The sequence below is a fragment of the Sciurus vulgaris genome (assembly GCF_902686455.1).
Source record: "Sciurus vulgaris genome assembly, chromosome: 15".
Taxonomy (NCBI): domain Eukaryota; kingdom Metazoa; phylum Chordata; class Mammalia; order Rodentia; family Sciuridae; genus Sciurus; species Sciurus vulgaris.
Genome location: NC_136476.1, coordinates 35,444,633 through 35,466,203, shown reverse-complemented (window position 1 = coordinate 35,466,203; position 21,571 = coordinate 35,444,633). Strand labels below are relative to the sequence as shown.

Here is a 21,571-nt window from a genome sequence, read left to right as displayed (position 1 = left end):
TTAGAAATACATGATCAATGAAATTGCTACGAAACATATTTATGTTCCAGTGGTCGTCTTAGCATTACAGAGGTCACTGGTTCCACTTAAATCTCTTACTTTTCAATGTGAAAAACAGATCATTCTTCAATTGGCCTTACTTTTGAGCTATCCATTTCAAGTTACAGAAGACAGCGGCTGTGCTACTTGACTGTTTACTTGTGCAGAAAAGACATGTATAACGTACTTAGATAATATTTCCTTTGTATCCTCTGGAAGTGGACTTTTGAGAAAGAAACAGGACCTTTTGCTTTCCCTGCTCCCCCCATTTGGAGTTCCTTCTAGGGTGAATGAAAGTTCTTTTCTTATTGATAGAATAATTAGGGTTAGTAGTTTGAATGAAAAAATAGCACTTTAGAGAGCAAAAAGGTCCAGAAAGTAAAACAAATTCTTACAATAGTATCTTATTGTCTTCAGTATAGATTATTATTTCTTCTGGTTTCGTGAGTGTAGCACTAGAGCAAGTTGGATGCTGACCCTTTTTGTCTTTCCCAAAAGATTCGTATGCATTTTGCTATAGTAGCATCTATATTTTACTGAGGAAATTTGAATGAATTCTATAAATATGATGGAATTAATTTCTTCTAGACTATATTGCTACTGCCTGACTAAAGTTATACTTGGTTTTCTTATAGAAAAAAGTTTCAAATTCAGTTGTCAAGATAAAAAAGACTGGAAGGAAAAAGGCCAATTCCACCATTCATTGTCTCTGAGAATATCATTAATTTCTGCTTCTTTACATTTTGCTACACTTTTCAGATTATCTACAGCTAGAATATATTACTTGGGGAGTCATTAAATGAATAGTACATGTGTGTATTTGCCAATTTTGATGTGCCTAAGGAGGTAGATGTTGCCAGTTCTAGTTGTAGGTCCTGATGCCTTGGTTCTATTCAGTGGAACACACTTGCATGTGGTCTGTACAGTCATGTGTCACTCAGCAATGGGAACACTTTAGGAGACTGAATCGTGGAGGTGTGAATATGGTAGAGTGTGCTATATACCTAGCCTGCTACACACCTAGGCTACATAGATAGAGCCTGTTGCTCTTAGGCTACAAACCTGAGCAGCATGTTACTGCACTGAGTACCATAAGCAATCAATGCAATATCTGTGTCTCTAAATACAGAAAAGATGCGGTAAAAAATACAGAATAAAAAGTTTTACAACATGGTATACCTGTGTAGGGCACTTAATATGAATGGAACTTATAGGACTGGAAGTTGTTTTGGGTGAGTGAGTAGTGAGTGAATGTGAAGGCCTGGAACATTGTTATAGACTAGTGCAGAATTTATAGACACTATACACTTAGGCTATACTAAATTTATTGTAAAAATATCTTTAATAATAATTTATCTGTGGCTTACTTACCATTATTTTTTTTACATTATAAACTTGTTATTTTTAAAATTTTTGACTCTGGTAATGACACACAGCTTAAAACACAAACATAGCTGGGCAGGGTGGTGCACCCTTGTAATCCCAACAACTTGGAAGGCTGAGGCAGGAGGATCACAAGTTAGTTCAAAGCCAGCCTCACAACTTAGTGAGACCCTGCCTCAAAAAGAAAAAGATAAAAAGGGCTTGGGATGTGGCTTAGTGGTTAAACCCCCCCCCCCCCCCGCCACCTGGGTTCAATCTCTGGTACCAAAAAACAAACAACTCTCCCTTCAAGCATAGCACACATAGTATCAAAAAAAAAAAAAAAAAAAAAAAACACACACACACGCACACACACATATATATATATATATATATATATATTAACTTTTTTATTTTTTTAGTTTGTAAACTTTTTGTTAAAAACTAGTATACAGACATACACATTAGCCTAGGCCTATGCAGGGTCATGATCATAAATACCTGTGCTTTCCAAGTCCACATTTTGCCCCACTAAAAGGTCTTAAAGGGCAATAACACACATGGGGCTGTCCTTCCCTATGATAATGACACCTTTTGGACTTCCTCCCAAAGGCTCTGCCTGAGGCTCTTGTGAAGTTTTCTCTCTTTTTAGAAATATGCTCATGGTAGCTTGCATGGCTTACTTGCTTTTTTTTTCATCATAGATTTTTGCTTGCAGGCAGATAATGTACCATGAACATTCCTCTCTATTAATGAAAACCATTCAGTTTCAGGGTCTACATTTTCAACATTTTAAGGAGCTTGTTGAGATTCTCAGAAGCTTCTGCTAAACCCTTCGCTATGAATCTTCTTCAGAGTTGTTCTTTTTCTTCTGTATTTTTTTTTTCTCTTGTCACTTCTTCAGCCATGTGTTTATAGATGGTAACAGTTTTTGGTTCCATCATAGTCTGTGGGACCACCACTGTGTTTGTGGTCTGTTGTTGACTGAAGCTGATGTTAGGCAGCACATAACTGCACAGTTCTCTTAGCCACTTGGTGTTGGGATTGGTAGTGGGTGTCGACTGGTTTGCTCTACTCATGGGACTTGCTGGTTTCCCAAGGCAACAGTTGCTTTTCTAACTTAGAACTTTCCAACTTAAGTGGCAGAAGGGACTCAACATCGATGTCATTATTGCCATTTCCCCTCGGTTCTTCAATTCTACTCTGTGTATACATTCTGTGGGCATGTCTTTATTGTGTTTTTATTGCTCATCAGTGTGGTTGTGCAGTTAAAATAGATTTACAGGGTAGTAGGGAGTATTGAGTAGTGATTTCCAGTTTTCCTCTATCATATTTATGTAGTGAAGTGGAGAAGGCAAAATGAACATTTACCCATTTACATGACTGACATGACTTCATAATTCATAAAGTTGTTGTTGTTGTTTTTTATTTGCAGTACTAGGGATAAAACACAGGTCCTCATATGTGCTAGGCAAGTGCTCTTAACACTGTGCTACATCCCCAACTCCTTCATAAGGTTCTTAACATGTGAGCTGGGTGTAGTGGTGCGTGACAGTAATCTGAGAGACTCTGAGCCCAAGGAAGGATGATTGCAAATTGGAGGCCAGCCTCAGCAATTTAGGAAAACTGTCTCAAAATAAAAAATAAAAAGGACATAGGACTGGGGATGTATCTCAGTGGATGTATCTCAGATGCACTCCTGGGTACTCCCCAGTACCAAAAAAAGGAAGTTCTTAATGTGGTTTTTAATTATTACTTCCAGTTGCAGGAATTTCTTTAAACCATGTTATAGTTACTTGGAAAAATAATGTAGAAATGTAGTGTTAGGGGTCTGTTTTGTCACAATTTGAACATGTTCTTGGGGCTAATATTTTAACCTCTGAACTTTGTTATCCTTCTCTATAAAATGGGAATGCTAATAATATTTTCCTTTAAGATAGCTGTGAGGATATATGAACATCTTTTGTAATCCCATATACATTTCACTTATTGACTAAGCTACTCGTGCCAAACTGCCTAAATTAGAATGGAGGTGATTTGGATCAAGTCCCTGAGTTCACAGCCTAGAGCCAAATTACATTTGTCCATTCTACTTGGGAGGGGAGATGTCAAAGATGTATGGTTTTAATCTTATTTTTGTGAGAGGCTGTGCCTACTTTAACCCCCATAGCTTCCATTAAAAAACTTGAAAATAGTTCATTTTCTATTCCTAATTACTTGGCAGAAATTTAGAATAGAAGGAGAGAAACTAGTAACAACCAACCTTTCCTTTGCACTTACAGATCAACAAAAGGGATTCTTGGGTCCTAGAGACCAAAGAAAGAATCAGCAGGAATGCCCAGGGTGAATTGATGGATTGCAGAGCCTGGCTGGTAATTACTTTCACTGAGCTAAAACATTAACTTAATACATGGGAGCAGGGCCAGATGAAAATCAGGATTTGGACCTCTTCCCCCCCCTGTGGATATCCCACACTTCCCTTTTGGAGGCAGTCTTCTCTTTGGTGGGATAGCCCTGCTTCCTTTCCTGAGGCTTGGCATGGATTTCCCTGCCCCACCCTGGCTGACTAGAGTTGTACCTTTGTTTTATAGATATGTGAGTGCCTAGGTCAGCCAGCTTTCTGGGGTGGCAAGAAACCACAGTTTCAAGACTGTTCAGCCTATACCCGATATCAATAGACTTTTCTTATTCTTGGGGTTCATATTTCTAACTTGTGAGCTTTAGCTTTTGTTGGTTTTTTCACCAGCGCTGGGGATTGAACCACTGTGCACATGCCAGGGAAGCCTTCTACCACTGAACCACACCCCTAGCCCTTGAGCTTTAACTTTGGGACTTTAGTGACACCTTCTTTTTTCTTTTTTCTTTTTTTTGGTACTGGGGAATGAATCCAGGGGTGCTTTACTACTGAGCTGCATCTGCACTCTTTTCTATTTTTGGTTTTATTTTTGTCATTGTTGTTGATGATATTGTTTTTCCAGCCTTTTAAATTTTATTTTCTATTTTGAGACAGGATCTTGCTAAGTTACCTAGGCTGGCCTTGAATTTGCAATGCTCCTGCTTCAGCCTCTCCTAGTCCTACTTGCCTGTAATTCACCATGCCCAGCCTTTTTTTGACATTTACCAGATGCATACCTAGCCTTAAACTAGGTGATGCTCTTGTCTTTAGAGACCAAGGTGTTCATTTTCAAAGCTAACGTGTGTTGATTATTAATGACTTATAGTGGACCTATGCTAGGAAAGATCGTGAGTGATGTGTGTTTTCCATGGTTGGAGGGGCACATATTTTTTCAGATGGGTATTAGATTCATAGTATATGAGAGCTTATTTAGTCCACAGTGCTCCCAACCCCAACTTTTCTACGATACAGTTGAGAAAGTGGATTTTAGAAAGATAAAGCTATTTTCAGACCATTAGAACCAAGAATGGGACTTGAACTGAAATTTTCTGAGTTCAAGTTGCTTGTTACTTTATGGGGATAAAAGGTAGTTAGTTACCCTAAGAGATCTAGAGAGGGTTAAATCCAAAAATCATATTGAAGGTTAGGAACAGTGACTACCACTGAGACTTAAGAACCGAAAACTGCTATTACTCTCACCATCACCATGAATAACTTCATTGCTGATTCCACCACAATTTGTAAGGCAGCCAAGGCAGGTCTGTGTTGGGTGCCATGTTGTGGAAGCCCAGCTTTTTGTTAAGCAAGTATTCTGCTTCTGATTCTACTTAAAAAAATTTCAAGTGTTTTAACACTTGACTTCCCTGGAGACCCACAAAAGGCGTTGGTTGAAGGTAATTGAATGGTAATTAGCAATCCTAATTTTGAATTTTGTACATTTTTAGCATTTATGAGTTGATTATAAGTCTAACAAAGATTTATCAAATGTGATTAGATGAATGTACTCAAGTCCATGCTCTTTAAGTAGCAGGCAGTCTGGAATCATGATTCACTGTTGATGTGTTTCATCTGCTTCCTTGTGTCTTTAGACTTCTCTGTTGAATATATACTGTTTCACATTTTTAAGTATCTTTGTCCTGTTAGCCCAGGACTTTACATGGAGGGCTTCCGTTATAAAAGGTATTATGATGTGATTACTTGAAAGATCAGACTTTTGTGGAAGTTTTAATGACATGCAAATATACTTATATTAGTGGATAAGAAATGAACATAAAACTATATAAAATATTTAAGAAGAAATAAATTAAGTCAGTTGTGTCTTGATTAGGTAGCAAGAGGTTAATGCCACTTCATGCCATCCTGGTTCCAGTTGTTTGATGTACCATCTGACCCACTGGCAGTATAACTTGGTGGAAAGAATTCCATCAGAGTAGTTTAGGGCTCTATCCCAAGAGCTTTGGGATTGGGTGCATTGTCTTCCTGAGCCTTAGTTCTCATAAAATTGGGATGCCCTCTCCATTGCATGATTTCCAGATCCTAAAAGTGATTTGCTCTTGGATATGCTCTGTAAATGTTAGCTCCTTTTCTCCTCCTAACCACAACCTTTACCTCCCAACTGCCTTCCCCGGTATTTTACGAGGATCAGTTCAAGGAATGAAGTTGGAAATTTCAGTTTCATAGTAATGTTTCCAGTGGTTTGCCTCTTAAATCATCTTACTGTAAAGGTCTTGGTTCCTATAAGCCTCACACCCTTGGGAATCAAACTCATGACAATCATGAAATGTCCCGCTTCAAAGGATGAGAAAACCAAGCAAACCAAAACCATGCTGTCCCCTTTGGAGCACTGTGTGTGAGCTTGCCTCTCCCTGGGATCAGCCTGGAACTGTGGATAACAGTATCACCGTCACCTCTTGCTGACAGTGATATGGAAGGCAAGGAGAAGGCTCTGGGGTTGAGTTAGGGTTCTAATTGAATGGCCGTCTGGCCTTCCCTGAGCATTCTTTTCCCTTCCAGGATTCCTGTAATTGTCATCAGATGGCTCAGTCTCCCAAACGTTTCCGGTATTGCAGTGACTTCTGGAGTGGTGTTAAAAAAAAAAAAAAAAAAAAAAAAAAATGGCAGAATTAGCAGTCATTATTTGTTTGTGTCTGCTCTGTTGGGTAGATATGTGCAGAGTAGGCATCCTGGAGGAAGATTAAAAACAGTCAGGTATGGAGTCCTCTTACTATCTTCTCTTGAGCCTTCCCTTTTCCTCTGCTGATTCTTTTCCTCCTGAATTGCTTTAAAGGACTCAAACAAAAGGAAGATGCAGCCAGTCTTCCTTTTAATCTCATTACTTGTGGAGACCTTTATAAAGAACTGCATTTTTTTTTTTTTTTTTTTTTTTTTAGGTTAGCTAAAAAACCTAAAAGGCCTCAGGGAGGTTGAGAGTTGGACTGGACAGAGAATGAACCCTAAAGGATGGTTCCCATGCATGGAAGAAAAGGGGACATGAGAGATGGATTCTGAATTTCACCTGATAATATTCAGATGATGGAAATGGTAGTGTTAGTTGACAAAGCAGGTGTTCCCGTGGGAAGAATAACCCAAAGCTCAGAGGTGGCAAAGATGGATGTGTTTGTGGAGTATTTGATATAGTTTAGCTTAATAAGAAAAACTGTAAATTTACGTTCCTACTTTAAAAAGGGATCAGCATAATGTTTCCAATTTCAGGATCATGCTTTCTGTAAAGTCGAGATATAGAAAGGATGGTCCATGCACCTAAAGAGGGTTTTGCATTCTGTGTGTCTTAAGGTATTTGAATTTTTCCTTCACCAGAAGCCAGCAACTCATTACAAACACCAAATGTCTTGTGTGTGTGTATGTGTGTGTGTGTGTGTTCCCTCCTTCTATGAGATAACTTGACCCTGACACTGCTCTTCAAGGAAGGGAAAAATTGCCTAAATGAGAAAGGACAGCTAATTAAAAAAAAAAAAAAAATAAGGAGTGATTGACAGGACTAAACTCGTGGTTCCTCCCCTGCTCCCCCTTCTTCCAATTCCCCAAGCAGAGACAGACAAGAGAGGAGAGGTTAGGTAAGATTGTTCAACTAGATCATGTTGAAAAGTGTAAAATTGAAGAGAACTTGGACTGTTTCTTCTGATTCTTACTGTTGGCTGAGAAATTGTACATTTTAAAAGCTACTTTGATCTACTGGCTTTTACTCACCTAGCAAGTAAAATAGTTCACTGCTTTTTGGTGTCCTAGTTTGTCTAGAGTGTTGTCTTAGCTAGCTCCAGACAGTGATATAGACTATTGTGCTTCCTCATATAAAATGGCCATTTTATAGTCATTATATGGGTTTTTGAAATAATTGAAGTAAATACTAATGTGTTACCTAAAAATACTGATGTCTGTCCCACATCTCTTCTTCCAGGTGACTAGGGGTGGAGGGTGGGCACAGAAAGACCTAGATCTCAGCAAGGAAGATAAGAGAGATCTCCTGATCAATACAAAAATTTCTAGTAATGATAATGGCATCCCTTTAGCAGTGATTGGTTGTATGAGCAGGGAAGTGACTGAGTCCTGGCTCAGAATTTGTAAGAGGAAGACTGCTGGGAGTGGGGTAGTGAGAGTTTTCCATGTGGAATGAAAAACAAATGACTTCTTGGAATGTGACTGTGATGCTCAGAGAGGCAGTAGGCCAGGCTGGCAGGAGGAAGGGTGGAGCCTGTGACGTTGACACCCAGCTCAGTGTGCCACCTCTGACTTCTTGTTTTATAATCTACCTAAGTCACACAATCCAATGTATATCAGCTAACCAGTTTTTTTCTGTTTCAAGACATGACAGGCACGTGCCCTTTTTTAGCGGGGTTGAAAACTAGAATTCAGCGCTCCCAAAGAGGGTGCTCACTTCCAGGAAAGCCATCTTGCTGGCCCTCGAGTTCTCCCTGCTGTGATGCCTTGGTGAGGGCTGTGAGAGGCAGACTCGTTCATGAATAGTTGGTCGGTTTGTTTCTGTTTATAAATTCGGTGCTCTTTGCTAAGGAAACTTATTTCTTATTTGGCTTGTTATGATTGATAATAAGAGAAAGAAGAGTGTGAAGTATGGAGAAATAATCTAAAAAAGTGTGGTGTTGTTAGAGTGGTTATTCAGTTTTCACAGTTAGTATTCCTTTAGCCTATTAGGTTTGTTTTGGAGTCTGACTTTGTTGACAGTTCTGTTATTATATGAAGGCTGTTTCCTGCAGTGTATTTTTCTGTTTTAGTTAAGAAACCTCACTTTATTTCCTAAGATGCATTATAATTAGGACTGTTTGGTACTGAGAATCTTTTCTCACTTAATACCCCTAATGAGATACAAATGTTCTAAATGTCCTTATGAGTGGATTATATTTAGAGAGGAATCCACTTATTTTAGCTAACTAATCCCTTTGCTTTTGAATCATACATCCTTATTAGGCTCTCATGTTCCTGTTCCATATGGAATGCCTTGTGAAATCAGACCTCAGCGAGCAGTGTTATTAACTTTCAGGGTCAGTGGTACTGAAAACGTCAATGAAGTTTGTTGGCTCTACATATCTTGTTTTTATAGCACTCTTCCTTTTTTACACACTTAGGATAAATATGTCTTTCCCTATTCCTGTAAAGTGAATCTTATTTCTTACTTGGTTCTCTTTTGGTATTTATATTTCTATTGACTAGGATAAAATAACTGGATCTATTTGAGCTTTTCCACTCAACTATTCTGACTCCTTCTGAAGTCTGGAATTGTCTTTCTACCTCCTCAGATTTGTGGATGTTGTGCATCCTTGTCCTTTTGTTAGAAACCTGAAAATGTACCAGTGAAATTACTGGGCATTTGATTATGCTGTTGAGTCATAGTGAATAAGACATTTCGGGGTCCATGTTGAATGTACCTTCTCAGTGACGGTTTCTTTCTAAGAAAGGCAGACAAATTAGTGATGAAGTTTTGAAGAGCTTGCCTATGGTTGCACTCTTGAGTTCAAATCCTGGCTTCACTGCTTAGAGTTTGCATGTTCTTAGGCAAATTATTTGACCTCTTTATGTTTTGGTATTCTATACTATGGGAATTATAATGCCACTTACCTTGTAAGTTGTTGTGAGGATCCTATGAGAAAATTCTTGTACAGCTCTGATAGTACTGCCTGGTGCATTCTAAGCATATAGATGATAAGATGGTATCTAGTTGAATTTTAAAAAATTTGTTTTTTGAAAATGTTTTCATTAGTGCATTGTAGCTATATATGATAGTGGAGCTCATTTTGACATAATCATACATGCATGGAATATAATTTGCTCCATATCAATTCCCAGGACTTCGATTTTCTCTCCCTTCTTCCCTTTCTCTACTCTGCTGTCCTCCTCCTATTTATTCATGTATTGTTATTTTACTTGGTGTATCATAATTATACATATAAGTAGAACTCATTGTGATGTATTCATACATCCACATGGCATAGTTCAGTTGGTTTCATTTTGCAGCTTCTCCCCTTCACCACCCCGCTTCCCTCCCTCCCTCCCTCCCCTCCTCCCTTCCTCTCTCCCATCTATTTTCATGAGAGCCCCCCTTCTTATTTCTTATTTCTCATTAGCTTCTACATATGAGAGAAAACATTCAGCCCTTGAGTTTCTGAGTCTGGCTTTCCAGCTGGATTTTAAAAATACTTTAAAAATAATTTCCTCCTTTGGTCCAGCCTTGAAGAAGATGATATTGTCTTGTCTGTATTCTCTGTTTTATAGAGAATATCATAGGAACACAGCATCAGTATATTATTCTGTTATTGGTAACAGTTGGAATTATAGTCTGGATTTTCCCTCTAATCTGTTATACTTGACTGTGAATTGGGTCTTTAGGAAGTTACCCTGATTCTGTGGTGTTATCAGCAAAAGATATAGATAGGAAGGGCATCGGTCCAGTTTCTTTAATCTGGTCCATTGGTGAATCAGTTCATTCATTTAACATTATTTGTTTATTAAATATATATTTTTCATTTTATATGGTTTTAATATATACAATTTGCTGTTCCTATGGTTAATTAAATAATGCCAGTACCATGATAACAGTATAGTCCAATTTGCATTTATCATGTGATTATGTGAACCGTAATTGTATAAAGATTTTTCTGTTATATGGTTCATGAACCTACAGTAAAGTATGTAGCTGTATTGCCTGCCTCCTTTTCTCCTATGGTATGCCTGTGTAACATTTTATAAAAATGGATAATTGAAAGAGGAAATTGATCAAAGATCAGAGTGCAGCAAAGAAATGAAAAATGTCCACATGGAAAGTGAAATTTGAACTAATTGTAATGAGGGTTCTGGAGAAAAATTGCTGACCAAGCTAACATCAACCCTGTCAGTGGTTTTTGTACATGCAGCCAGGGGAACTTGGTGATGGGTAACTGACTTGTTGGTGTAGATTGTTGGTGCAGTGGTCATATTGAAAACAATGAAGATATAAAGAGAAGAGAATCTGGCAAAAATTTTCCTATTAAAGCAAAACTGAGAGATATCATAATGACTGGGAAAACACAAAGGACAAATAGTGGAATTTAACCCAAACTTAGAACTTATATCAGTCTATCAAGACATAGGAGAGAGATAAAGTGAGAGGAAGGCAGCACTATTCAAACTACTATTGGCACTTAATAAAAAAAGTTCAGTACTGAAGATTGAATCCAGGTGTGAGATAGGTCTACACACACACACACACACACACACACACACACACATACACAGTGTATTTGGGGAAAAGGTCTTACTAAGTTACTGAGGCTGGCCTCAAACTGATTCCCTTGAGATACAGGTTTATGCCAATGCACGTGGCCAACACTTTTTAAATAAACAAAATACTTCAATTCTCCGAGTTTGTAATGGTTTAAATTACAGTGTACTAGATACTTTAATTTTAATTTTTCTTTACATTTATAGATGATAGTAAGAAAGTTTTTTAACGTTCTAAAAATAAAACTTTTCAGGGTCATAGAACAACCATAATTTTTCTATTGGTTATTAAGATTTCTTTGCATGGCCGGGTATGGTGGCACACACATGTAATCCCAGCAACTTGGGAGACTGAAGCAGGAGGATTACATATTTCAGGTCAGCCTGGACAGCTTAGTGAAACCCTGTTTCAAAATAAAAAACAAAATCGGATGTAGTTCCATGGTCCAGAGCTTGCCTAGCATGCACAAAACCTTGGGTTCAATTCTTAGTACTGCAAAAGAAAAATAAAACAACAACAACAACAAAAAGATTGCTTTGCATAGATTCATCTTGCATGACCATTTTAATGGTTTTGTATTACAATGCAGAATGCCTGAATTTATTGAGTCAGGCAGCCTTAAACGTGATGGGGATATATTGATGTATACAGGAAAACATAATTTTTGAAGCATTTTTTTCAACATAGATTTATTAAGTGTCTGTCATGTACCAGGGTGCATTCATACATACATGTAGGAAAAAGTCCTTTTCTCAAAGAATTTGCATTTCAGTTGACTGATGAGAGACGAGATCATTATACTACAACATATACCTGTAATATGTATAATAGAGTTCTGTGAATGCAATGACAGGGGAAATACCAGGCATCATAAGATCCTAGAGGAAGGGCATCCAACTTATCGTCTGAGTATATGAGGGGTGGGAGAGATAAAGATACATCCTGGGGGAGTTAATTTGGAAAGGCTATGTTGAAGAGGAGGATGGTGATAAGAAACTCATGCATGAAGAGCACAGGGCATTGTAAAAAGTTGAGTGTTGATGGACTGTATGTACCTCCAGTAAGTTAGCAGCCATATCAGCAATGCCATGGAACTTGTAGGCGATAGTGTCTTAGGATTTTCCCTGAGTTTCTTTTAAACTCAAGTATAATTATACACAATAAAATTGACCCATTTTACTGCATACTTTGACACATTTGATCTGTCCTGTAAGTAGCACAATCAGGATGAAGAACAGTTACATTACCCCTAAAATCCCTCCATGCTCTGTAGTGACTCATCCCTCTTCCTACCCCCAGACTCTCGGGCAACCCCTGATCTGTGTTCCACCCTATAGTTCTGCCTTTTCAAAATAGAGAGAGAGAGAGAGAGAGAGAAACGAGAGAAAAAGTTTTGCCTTTTCCAGAGTCTCGTATTAATGAAATCATACCGTATGTAATCTTAAGCTTGGCTCTTTCAGTTAGCACGATATTTGAGATTCATTCGTGTTGCATGTAGGAACTTTTGGAGCTATCTGAGATTTAATGGGAGGACGGACTTGAGAGGGCTTTTGTTGTAACTTAGCCAGCTACTAATGGAGTAGAGGGAGTAGGGTTGCAAAGTAGGGGCTTGGTTTGAGAACTGTGTAGGAGTCGAAATTGGTCTCATCTGAAGTAGGACATACGGGAGAAGCAACAGGTGGGAAACAGGAGGCCCTGCATGTTGGACATGTTGAGGCTGAAATGTGTGGGGTTATCCTGAGGTGAGCCCAGTAGGGTGTGGTGTGTGTGAGGGAGTCGCTTTCCCTCCTTCCTTATCCTCTGATCTATGTCTGAATCAAATTTGCTGGGCATGCTCTTGCTTAATTAAAGGGTTCCCTTTTCTCTTCATCCTACCACATCACCACTAAGAGTTTGCTTCCAACGCCTTTCTTTTGGACTGTGGAGCTGTTCCTGCATCAGTTGGTCACTTTTTAAAGGACTGTCAGCTGATTCAGTTCATCTGTAGTTTCCCATTGTCTTCCACAAGTAGCAGTAGAAAAATAATGGTTTGCTTAGTCTTTGGAGCTTCAGGTCTGAGTTCATTTGTCACAAACTAGGGATTCTCTTTGGTAAAGATCCTAGTAATTTTCTTTTCTTTTTTTTCCTTCCTTCCTTCCTTCCTTCCTTCCTTCCTTCCTTCCTTCCTTCCTTCTTTCCTTCCTTCCTTCCTTCCTCCCCCCCCCCCCCCTCTTTCTCTTCCTTCCTTCCCTTTTTTCCTTTTTCTTTGTTTGTTTCTTTTTTTTTTTTTTGCCAGAAGGAGTTCTGTGGAGCTGTTTTATGTGTGTGCAGGGTGCTGGGGATCAAACCCAGAGCCTTGCAAATGCTAGGCAAGTGATCTACTACTGAGTTACGTTCCCAGCACCAGGCTGTATTTGTTTGAGGGTATAGCATTTGAACCAGATTGAACCATATGGAATGAAGAAACATAGGTGAAGGAACATAATATTACCTATCTTTACGCTGTGCTGGTTTCATCTCTTGTGAATACAGTTTTCAGTGGGGTTCTGAAGCTTCATCAGGTTAAGGGGAGAATTATGTACTTGATTCATATGGTCTACTTCTGGCCTAGAAGGGGAAGCACCCTGGGAAGTGATGGGCAGAGTAGTTGCTTAGCCATGAAGAACTTTGCAGAGAAAGGTGATTCACCACACAAATGCCTGTACTCAAAAGATATTGGATTGAAAAAAAAAAAAAGAAAAGCCTGTGACCATAATTACAGCTAACATAGCATTTCATCCGCAGGACAACTCAGAGGTATAAAAAGCATTATTTTTCTCTTGGGAAAATAATGACACAAGGAAGTCAAGTAACTAGCACAGTCAGATAGCTAGTGCCAGCAAGAGCTGGGATTCAAACCTAGGAAGGCTGGTTCCAGAGTCTGTGCTCTTCTATGTATATCATGCTGTCTTTAGAACTCTAGCTTGGTAGTACCTGAAGGACTGAGGAGAAATCCTTTGCCAGGCACAGTGGCATACACCTGTAATCCCAGCGACTCGAGAGACTGAAGCAGGAGAATATAAATTTGAGACCAACCTCAGCAAGTTAGCAAGGCCGCAAGCAACTTAGTGAGACCTTGTTTCAAAAAATAAAAAGTTCTGGGGATGGGACTCAGTAGTCCCTGGGTTCAGTCCCCAGTACTTGCCCTTCCCAATAATGGTTTCTCTGTCCTTCATTTTACACTTAAAAGGATCAAAGTCTATAGAGGACTCTTGAGTTGACTGGCTCAAGATCACAGATGACAAGGGAGAAAGAATTTGCTCTCTCGTATCAAGAGCTCTGGCAAATTTTGTACCTTTGTCATGGTTGCAATCATAGAGGTGTTGCCCAAGTAGGTAGACTGGCAAAGTTAGTGTTTAAGTTTTGTTCCCCCGGCCACCACTCTCATGCCTGGGAATGTGATAATTAGCTCTCTTCCTGTCCCCTCTGCCATTTATTCTCCAGGGAGTCTGGAATGACTGTTACTGTTCTCTAACCTGTCCTCTTTAATCATTGATTGCCTGACCATTTGCTCTTTCTGTCTCTTCCCAGTAGCAGGTAAGGGAAGGGAGAAGCTGTCCAACCAGTTGGATTGAGTTGAGTTTGGGGATGGGAAGGAGAAGGGGACCACTGCAAGTTTGGGGGTTACTGCATTGCAGATAAAGACTTTGCTGATCTTTGTGGTTTTGGTCCTCCTGCCCCACCTGTATCATAATCTTCATTGCCTGGCTTCAGCTTGTGCTCAGTCCTCAGTGTCTACTGCGGAGCCCCTCTCCCTCTCTTCAGTTGGGGTTCAGAAGTAGAGGGTTCACTGGTGGTAATTTTGCTAGCCCCAGGCATTGGTTCTCATGGAAACTTGACCTAGGGCATCTCTACAGGAAAGGGAGCTCGTTAAAAAAAAATTCAGATGTGATAGAACCTTATTTTATTCATTTATTTATATGTGGTGCTGAGGATGGAACCCAGTGCCTCACACATACTAGGCAAGTGCTCTACCACTGAGTGATAGCCCCAGCCCCAGGAAAGGGAGCTCTTGTCTCACCAGTTTACATTTCATAATTGTTCTAAATTTTTTTTTTTGAGGAGCCATAGTTTGAGGAGTAAGTTCATTTAAAAAAAATGTTTGCCAGTCTCTTTTTAAAAAGTCTCTTGTGCTGGGTGTGTGGCACACACCTGTAATCCTGGCGATTTGGGAGGCTGAGGCAGGAGGATGGCAAGTTTGAGGCTAGTCTTGGCAATTTAGTGAGACTTAGTGTTAAAATAAAAAATAAAAATGGCTGGGGTGTGGCTTGGTGGTAGAGTATCCCTGGGTTCAATTCCCAGTACCCCCGCCAATCCCACAAAATACACTTTTGTGTGCAGGTATTTTTCAGGTAGACACACTTATTTTTTTTCTCTCCTTTCATTCCTTCACTCTATACTGGGTCTTTGTAGAAATTTAAGATCTGTTCTAGTTTCTTTCCCCTACCTAGGTAGTTGAATGCTAACGTACTGTGGTCACCATTCTCCAGGGGCCTTTTCTCTTTCTTCCCATTTTCTGTAATTAAGAACGTGCTTCTCAATTTCAACTCAAAATAGCAGAAAAGATTCCTTGTTTAGTTAAGGAAGGCAAATTTCCTCAGGTAGGTTCTCATATATTTTCTGTAGAAACTTGCATGCGCTGCTTTGCATTTTACCCTCATCAAATGAGATTCTTAGAAGAGCAATCAGCTAGTCTGAGCCACTTAATTCTTGTTGCCTGTGCCTGCATTTTCTTGGGTAATTTTAACTCTTCTGGTGCTGTCCAGGAACGCCTGCTTCATCCCATCACAAAGAGAAGGCATCTGCAGTCCCATGATTGCTATGGTGTTTCCTCAGATGTCCATTGAGCATGACTATTGAGCTCTAGGACAGTTCTTCTAAATAGGTACATATGCCAAGTGGTGTATTTACCTTCGAGGCTCTGGATAGGCCCCAGCAATCTGTTCACGTGGTCATTATTTTTGTAAAGTTTACATGCTTTTTCTTTCTGTCCTCTTTCTTTTTAAAATTGAACCCAGGGCCTCACACATGGTGCTAAGCTAAACATGTGCTCTATCATTGAGCTACATCTTCAGCCCCTGCATGCTTTTTATAAAAGAAAGTCCCTCATAGTTTACAAGCTTTAGACCTTACCAACCTGCACCCACTCTTTAAGACGTATATTGCAAAGACCTACATTACCTTAAGTCATCCCCCAACCCATATACTTTTCTGTGACCTAAATCCTTTCAGTTGTAGTGTAACTCCTTTTTTTTTTTTTTTTACCCCTACTACCCTTCTTTTCCCTCTATACAATCCCTCCTTCCTCCATTCTTGCCCCCCTCTCACTCCCCCATTATTTGTCATCATCTGCTTATCAGTGAGATCATTCATCCTTTGGTTTTTTGAGATTGGCTTATCTCACTTAGCATAATATTCTCCAGTTTCATTCATTTGCCTGCAAATATCATAATTTTATTCTTTATGGCTGAGTAATATTCCATTGTGTGTGTGGGGGGGTATGTGTATATAAATAAATAAATAAATAATATATATATATATATATATATATATATATATATATATATATATATATATCACAGTTTCTTTATCCATTTGTCAATTGAAGGGCATCTAGGTTGGTTCCACAATCTGGCTATTGTGAATTGAGCAGCTATGAACATTGATGTGGCTGCATCTCTGTAGTATGCTGATTTTAAGTCCTTTGGGTATAGGCCAAGGAGTGGGATAACTGTGTCAAATGGTGGTTCCATTCCAACTTTTCTAAGGAATCGCCACACTGCTTTCCAGAGTGCCTGCACTAATTTGCAGCCCCACCAGCAATGTATGAGTGTACCTTTTCCCCCACATCTTCGCCAACACCTGTTGTTGCTTGTATTCTTGATAATTGCCGTTCTAATTGAGGTGAGATGGAATCTTAGTTTTGATTTACATTTCTCTTATTACTAGAGATGTCGAACATTTTTTCATATATCTGTTGATTGCTTGTAGATCTTCTGTGAAGTGTCTGTTCATTTCCTTAGCCAATTTGTTGATTGGGTTATTTGTATTCTTGGTGTAGAGTTTTTTGAGTTCTTTATATATTCTGGAAATTAGTGCTCTATCTGAAGTATGAATGGCAAAGATTTTCTCCCACTCTGTAGGCTCTCTCTTCTCATTGCTGATAGTTTCCTTTGCTGAGAGAAAGCTTTTTAGTTTGAATCTATCCCAGTTATTGATTCTTTCTTTTATTTCTTGTGCTATGGGAAAATTTCAGACCAATAACCTTAATGAACATTGATGCAAAAATTCTCAACAAAATTTTAGCAAATCACATACAAAAATATATTAAAAAGATAGTGCACCATGGTCAAGTGGGTTTTATCCCAGGCATGCAAGGTTGGTTCAACATCCGGAAATCAGTAAATGTAATTCACCATATCAATAGACTTAAAGTCAAGAATCACATGATTATTTCCACAGATGCAGAAAAAGCATTTGATAAAATACAGCACCCCTTCATGCTCAAAACACTAGAAAAAATAGGGATAGTGGGAACATTCCTTAACATTGTAAAGGCCATCTATGCTAAGCCCATGGCCAATATCATTCTAAATGGTGAAAAACTGAAAGCAGTCCCCAAAAAAACTGGAATAAGGCAGGGATGCCCTCTTTCACCACTTCTATTAGACATTGTCCTAGAAACTCTAGCCAGAGGAATTAGACCAAAGAAATTAAAGGGTGCGAATAGAAAAAGAAGAACCCAACCTATCCCTATTTGCTGATGGCATGATTATATATTTAGAGGAACTGGGAAATTCCACCAGAAAACTTTTAGAACTCATAAGTGAACTCAGTAAAGTAGAGGATATAAGATCAATGCTCATAAATCTAATGCATTTTTATACATAAGTGATGAATCTTCAGAAAGAGAAGTTAGGAAAACTACCCCATTCACAATAGCCTTGAAAAAAATAAAATACTGGGGAATCAATTTAACAAAAGAGGTGAAAGACCTCTACAATGATAACTACAGAACACTAAAGAAAGAAATTAAAGAAAACCTTAGAAGATGGAAAGATCTCCTGTGTTCTTGGATAGGCAGAATTAATATTGTCAAAATGGCCATACTACCAAAAGTGCTATACAGATTCAGTCCATCCAATTAAAATCTCAATGATGTACCTTACAGAAATAGAGCAAGCAATCATGAAATTCATCTGTAAGTGTTGGGGGCTGTGCCATGTTGGCGGCGCCGGGATGGCGCCTGATCACATCGGCAGCGAGGAGGTTAATTGACATAAGCACACTCAGGTGATTTTCTCATCCACGCACACAATGTATGCGCGTGTGTTCTCGAGCACTAATTGCCTGCTCCGAGGGTCTTGCCTAATCTTTGCGTAAGAGGCGTGGCCCTGCTCTGCGCCTCCTGGAGGTGATATAAGGTAGGCGGAGTGAGACAGAAACACAGCAGCCATTAGCAGAAAAACAGCACCAGAAGACACGCGCGGAAGCAGCTAGTAGAGACACAGCAGCCATTAGCAGAAAAGCAGTAGAAGAAGACACACGCGGGGCAGCAGCCAGAGGGAAAAACACGCTACAGCAGCCATTAGCAGAGAAGCAGCTAGACACACGCGCGGCAGCAGCGAGTAGGGGCAGCAGCGGAAGGCAGATCGCAGAACAGAGAACTGAGACGCATCACTAGGGCACCTTGGGTGGACGTACCCTTAGTTCACAGGATGCAGGACTTTAAGGTGTAGCAAGTCTCTTCCTCTAATCTCTAAGCAAAGCCTGTCCTTCTCTCAAGGTCTTTCTCTCTGATAAGCAAAGTCTCTCTCTCCTCTCAAAGCAAGTAAGCCTCATTTCCTCTATCCTCTATAAATAAACAAGAAAGCAGTGCACTAAAGAGAAAGATAGAAGTGCCTCAGTTTCCACTCCACCACCCATAAGACCCGTGCAAGTTGTTGCTGCAAGCGGTGCCAAATATCCACGGATTTTGTACCGCAAAGAGCCAGCGACATGTAAGAATAAGAAACCCAGAATAGCTAAAGCAATCCTTAGCAGGAAGAGTGAAACAGGGGGTATTTCAATACCAGAACTTCAACTATACTACAAAACAATAGTAAGAAAAACGGCATGGTATTGGTACAAAAATAGACAGGTGGATCAGTGGTACAGAATAGAGAACACGGACACAAACCCAAATAAATATAATTTTCTCATACTAGACAAAGGTGCCAAAAATATGCAATGGAGTAAAGATAGCCTCTTCAACAAATGGTGCTGGGAAAACTGGAAATCCATATGCAGCAGAATGAAACTAAACCCCTATCTCTCACCCTGCACAAAACTCAACTCAAAATGGATCAAGGACCTTGGAATCAGACCAGAGACCCTGCATCTTATAGAAGAAAAAGTAGGTCCAAATCTTCAACATGTCGGTTTAGGATCAGACGTTCCTAACGGGACTCCCATAGCACAAGAAATAAGATTTCTCTCAGCAAAGGAAACAGTTAACTTCTTATAATTCTGTCCTTTGTGGAGTGCAGAACAGTCTCTAGTTCATTGTGAAATGGCAGGTGAAGGCCCTGACAGAACCCTTGCCAATAGAAAACTTTCAGGACCTGGGCAGACTAGTCTTGCATTGCTATGAGAGTTTTATGTGTGGACACAAATCAACCTATCCATGTCCCAACTGGGGTTCTGCACCTTGAGTTTAAGGTTCTTGTTCTTTCTCTAAAGTGAAAGGATATTGCCTTTCCAAAAAACAAGTACCCTGGAAGCTGTCTCTAGGAAATTTTATGCAGCATAAGCAAATTCGTGTGCACGCATGTGCAGGCACACACACACAGCTCAAGAAGCGATTCTCTTGATCTCACAGGCTTAAATTTTTCTTCTCCTGCTTGCTTCATTCTGCAAGACCCATAAATAGACTGTTTTACATTGTCTCTTGGAATCATCCCTTCCTTTAAAAAATAAATTAATAAAAAAACAGTCTCATTATGATGACTGTAGATTTGGAGGGCTGGGGATTGGTTTGTAAGTGAATTTGTATCACTCTTTTACTCCTTTTCATTCTCAATGCCCTATTCTAGATTTGTTACAGTAACTGGTCACATCACCTTCAAGTTCTCTCCGGGGTACTCCACCTGCTGGGATTGGAGGCTTTTAAAAGCATCTGTGATGTAATCCTGATTCAGCCCCATACTCCTTCCATTACACACTCTGGTCCCAGTAAGCCCTTACTGTGTGCTCAAAACTGCTTGAGCGGGAGCCAGCTTCTCCTACCACTTGCATCTCTCCCTCTCTGTGCTACATGCCCACCACATTGTCTCCTGGGTATACCTCTTGCTTTACAGTCCTTTTCTTAAGGTACTTATCACTTTGTTATGTAATGTTCCAAACTAGATTTAAGAAATTCTCAAAAGTACTTCCTTATTTTTAAGCAGTCATAGGTGCCCAAATACTCAGGGGGGAAAAAAGGAGCACCAAAGTCATGCAAAGACCTTAGGGTAGAATCCCTCCCAACACATTGAACATTTAACTGTTGACACTGAGCATCTGTAGGTCTGGGACTGTGCTTCCTGCCCTTTTAGTAGAACAGTGAAGCAGTACAGTCTCCTGGACTGAAAAGAGGAACACAATTGTTTCTTATTCATGTGATGCTTTCCTCCATTTTCTATAGGAGTTTTTAAATAGTTTTAAACCAAAGTTTTGAATTTTTGTTAACCTCACTAGAAAAAGAAATTTTGGATGCTGTTTTATTCACTTAAGCTATCATTGAATTTTTTTTAATTCTTAAAAAAAAATTCCAGTGCTTATAAGTATGTATCAAAAATTTTTTTAAATTTCAAATAATTTTGAAGTTTATATTTGGAACTCTTACAATGTACTTTTGACTAATTGTGTTGTATAACCAAGATTAGTGAAGAATGATGTAGTTTGAACATGACATTAATATTTCATTTAAATAACTTTACATTTCTAGGAAGCATGCAAAGAAGGTGAATATTGTAGTAGTTAAAGTAGAGGCTTAATTTGTGAATTAATTTTAAAAAAATTTAAGTTGTCAATGGACCTTTATTTTATTTATTTATATGTGGTGCTGAGAATTGAACCCAGTGCCTCACACATGCTAGGTGAGTGCTCTACCACTGAGGTACAACCCAACCTCCATTAATTTGTGAATTAATTTTTAATTTGAGTTTGTTGTACAGATAGTAAGATCAGGTGTTAGGTTAATAATATAAAGCAGTGCATATTGTTGGAAGCTTTTGTTAGCTTTTCCCAAATAGATCTTAAATCTAAATCAATACTAAAACTGTCTAAAATAGTGAATTTGTTTCATTAGACTATCTGAGCTTTGATATCGGCTCTTGAACCTTATAGTATGCAGAAGTATAAGCCTAGGTAGATACAAACATAAACCATTGTTATTTGCATAATTTGTCTCTTCGGCATAAATGTTGTATTTGTAAAATAAAACCATTGTCCTGGAACTCAGATTTTGGTTGTCTGAGTATTTGTGAGACTGGAGGAGGTTTTCGGGT

At 39.1% G+C, this 21,571-nt stretch overlaps 1 protein-coding gene across 13 annotated transcripts in view; it reads left to right on the top strand.

The window, feature by feature from the left end:
- Positions 1-21,571, top strand: part of BNC2 (basonuclin zinc finger protein 2) — a 404,537-nt gene that overhangs the window by 63,478 nt on the left and 319,488 nt on the right. For 8 of the 13 annotated variants that reach the window (XM_079113184.1, XM_079113182.1, XM_079113181.1 and 5 more), the window contains exon 2: positions 3,684-3,773. The exons of the other annotated variants lie outside the window; for them this stretch is intronic. In XM_079113184.1, coding sequence (XP_078969310.1) covers positions 3,684-3,773 — 90 coding nt within the window. The remainder of the gene's footprint in view (positions 1-3,683; positions 3,774-21,571) is intronic. 13 annotated transcript variants of the gene reach the window in all.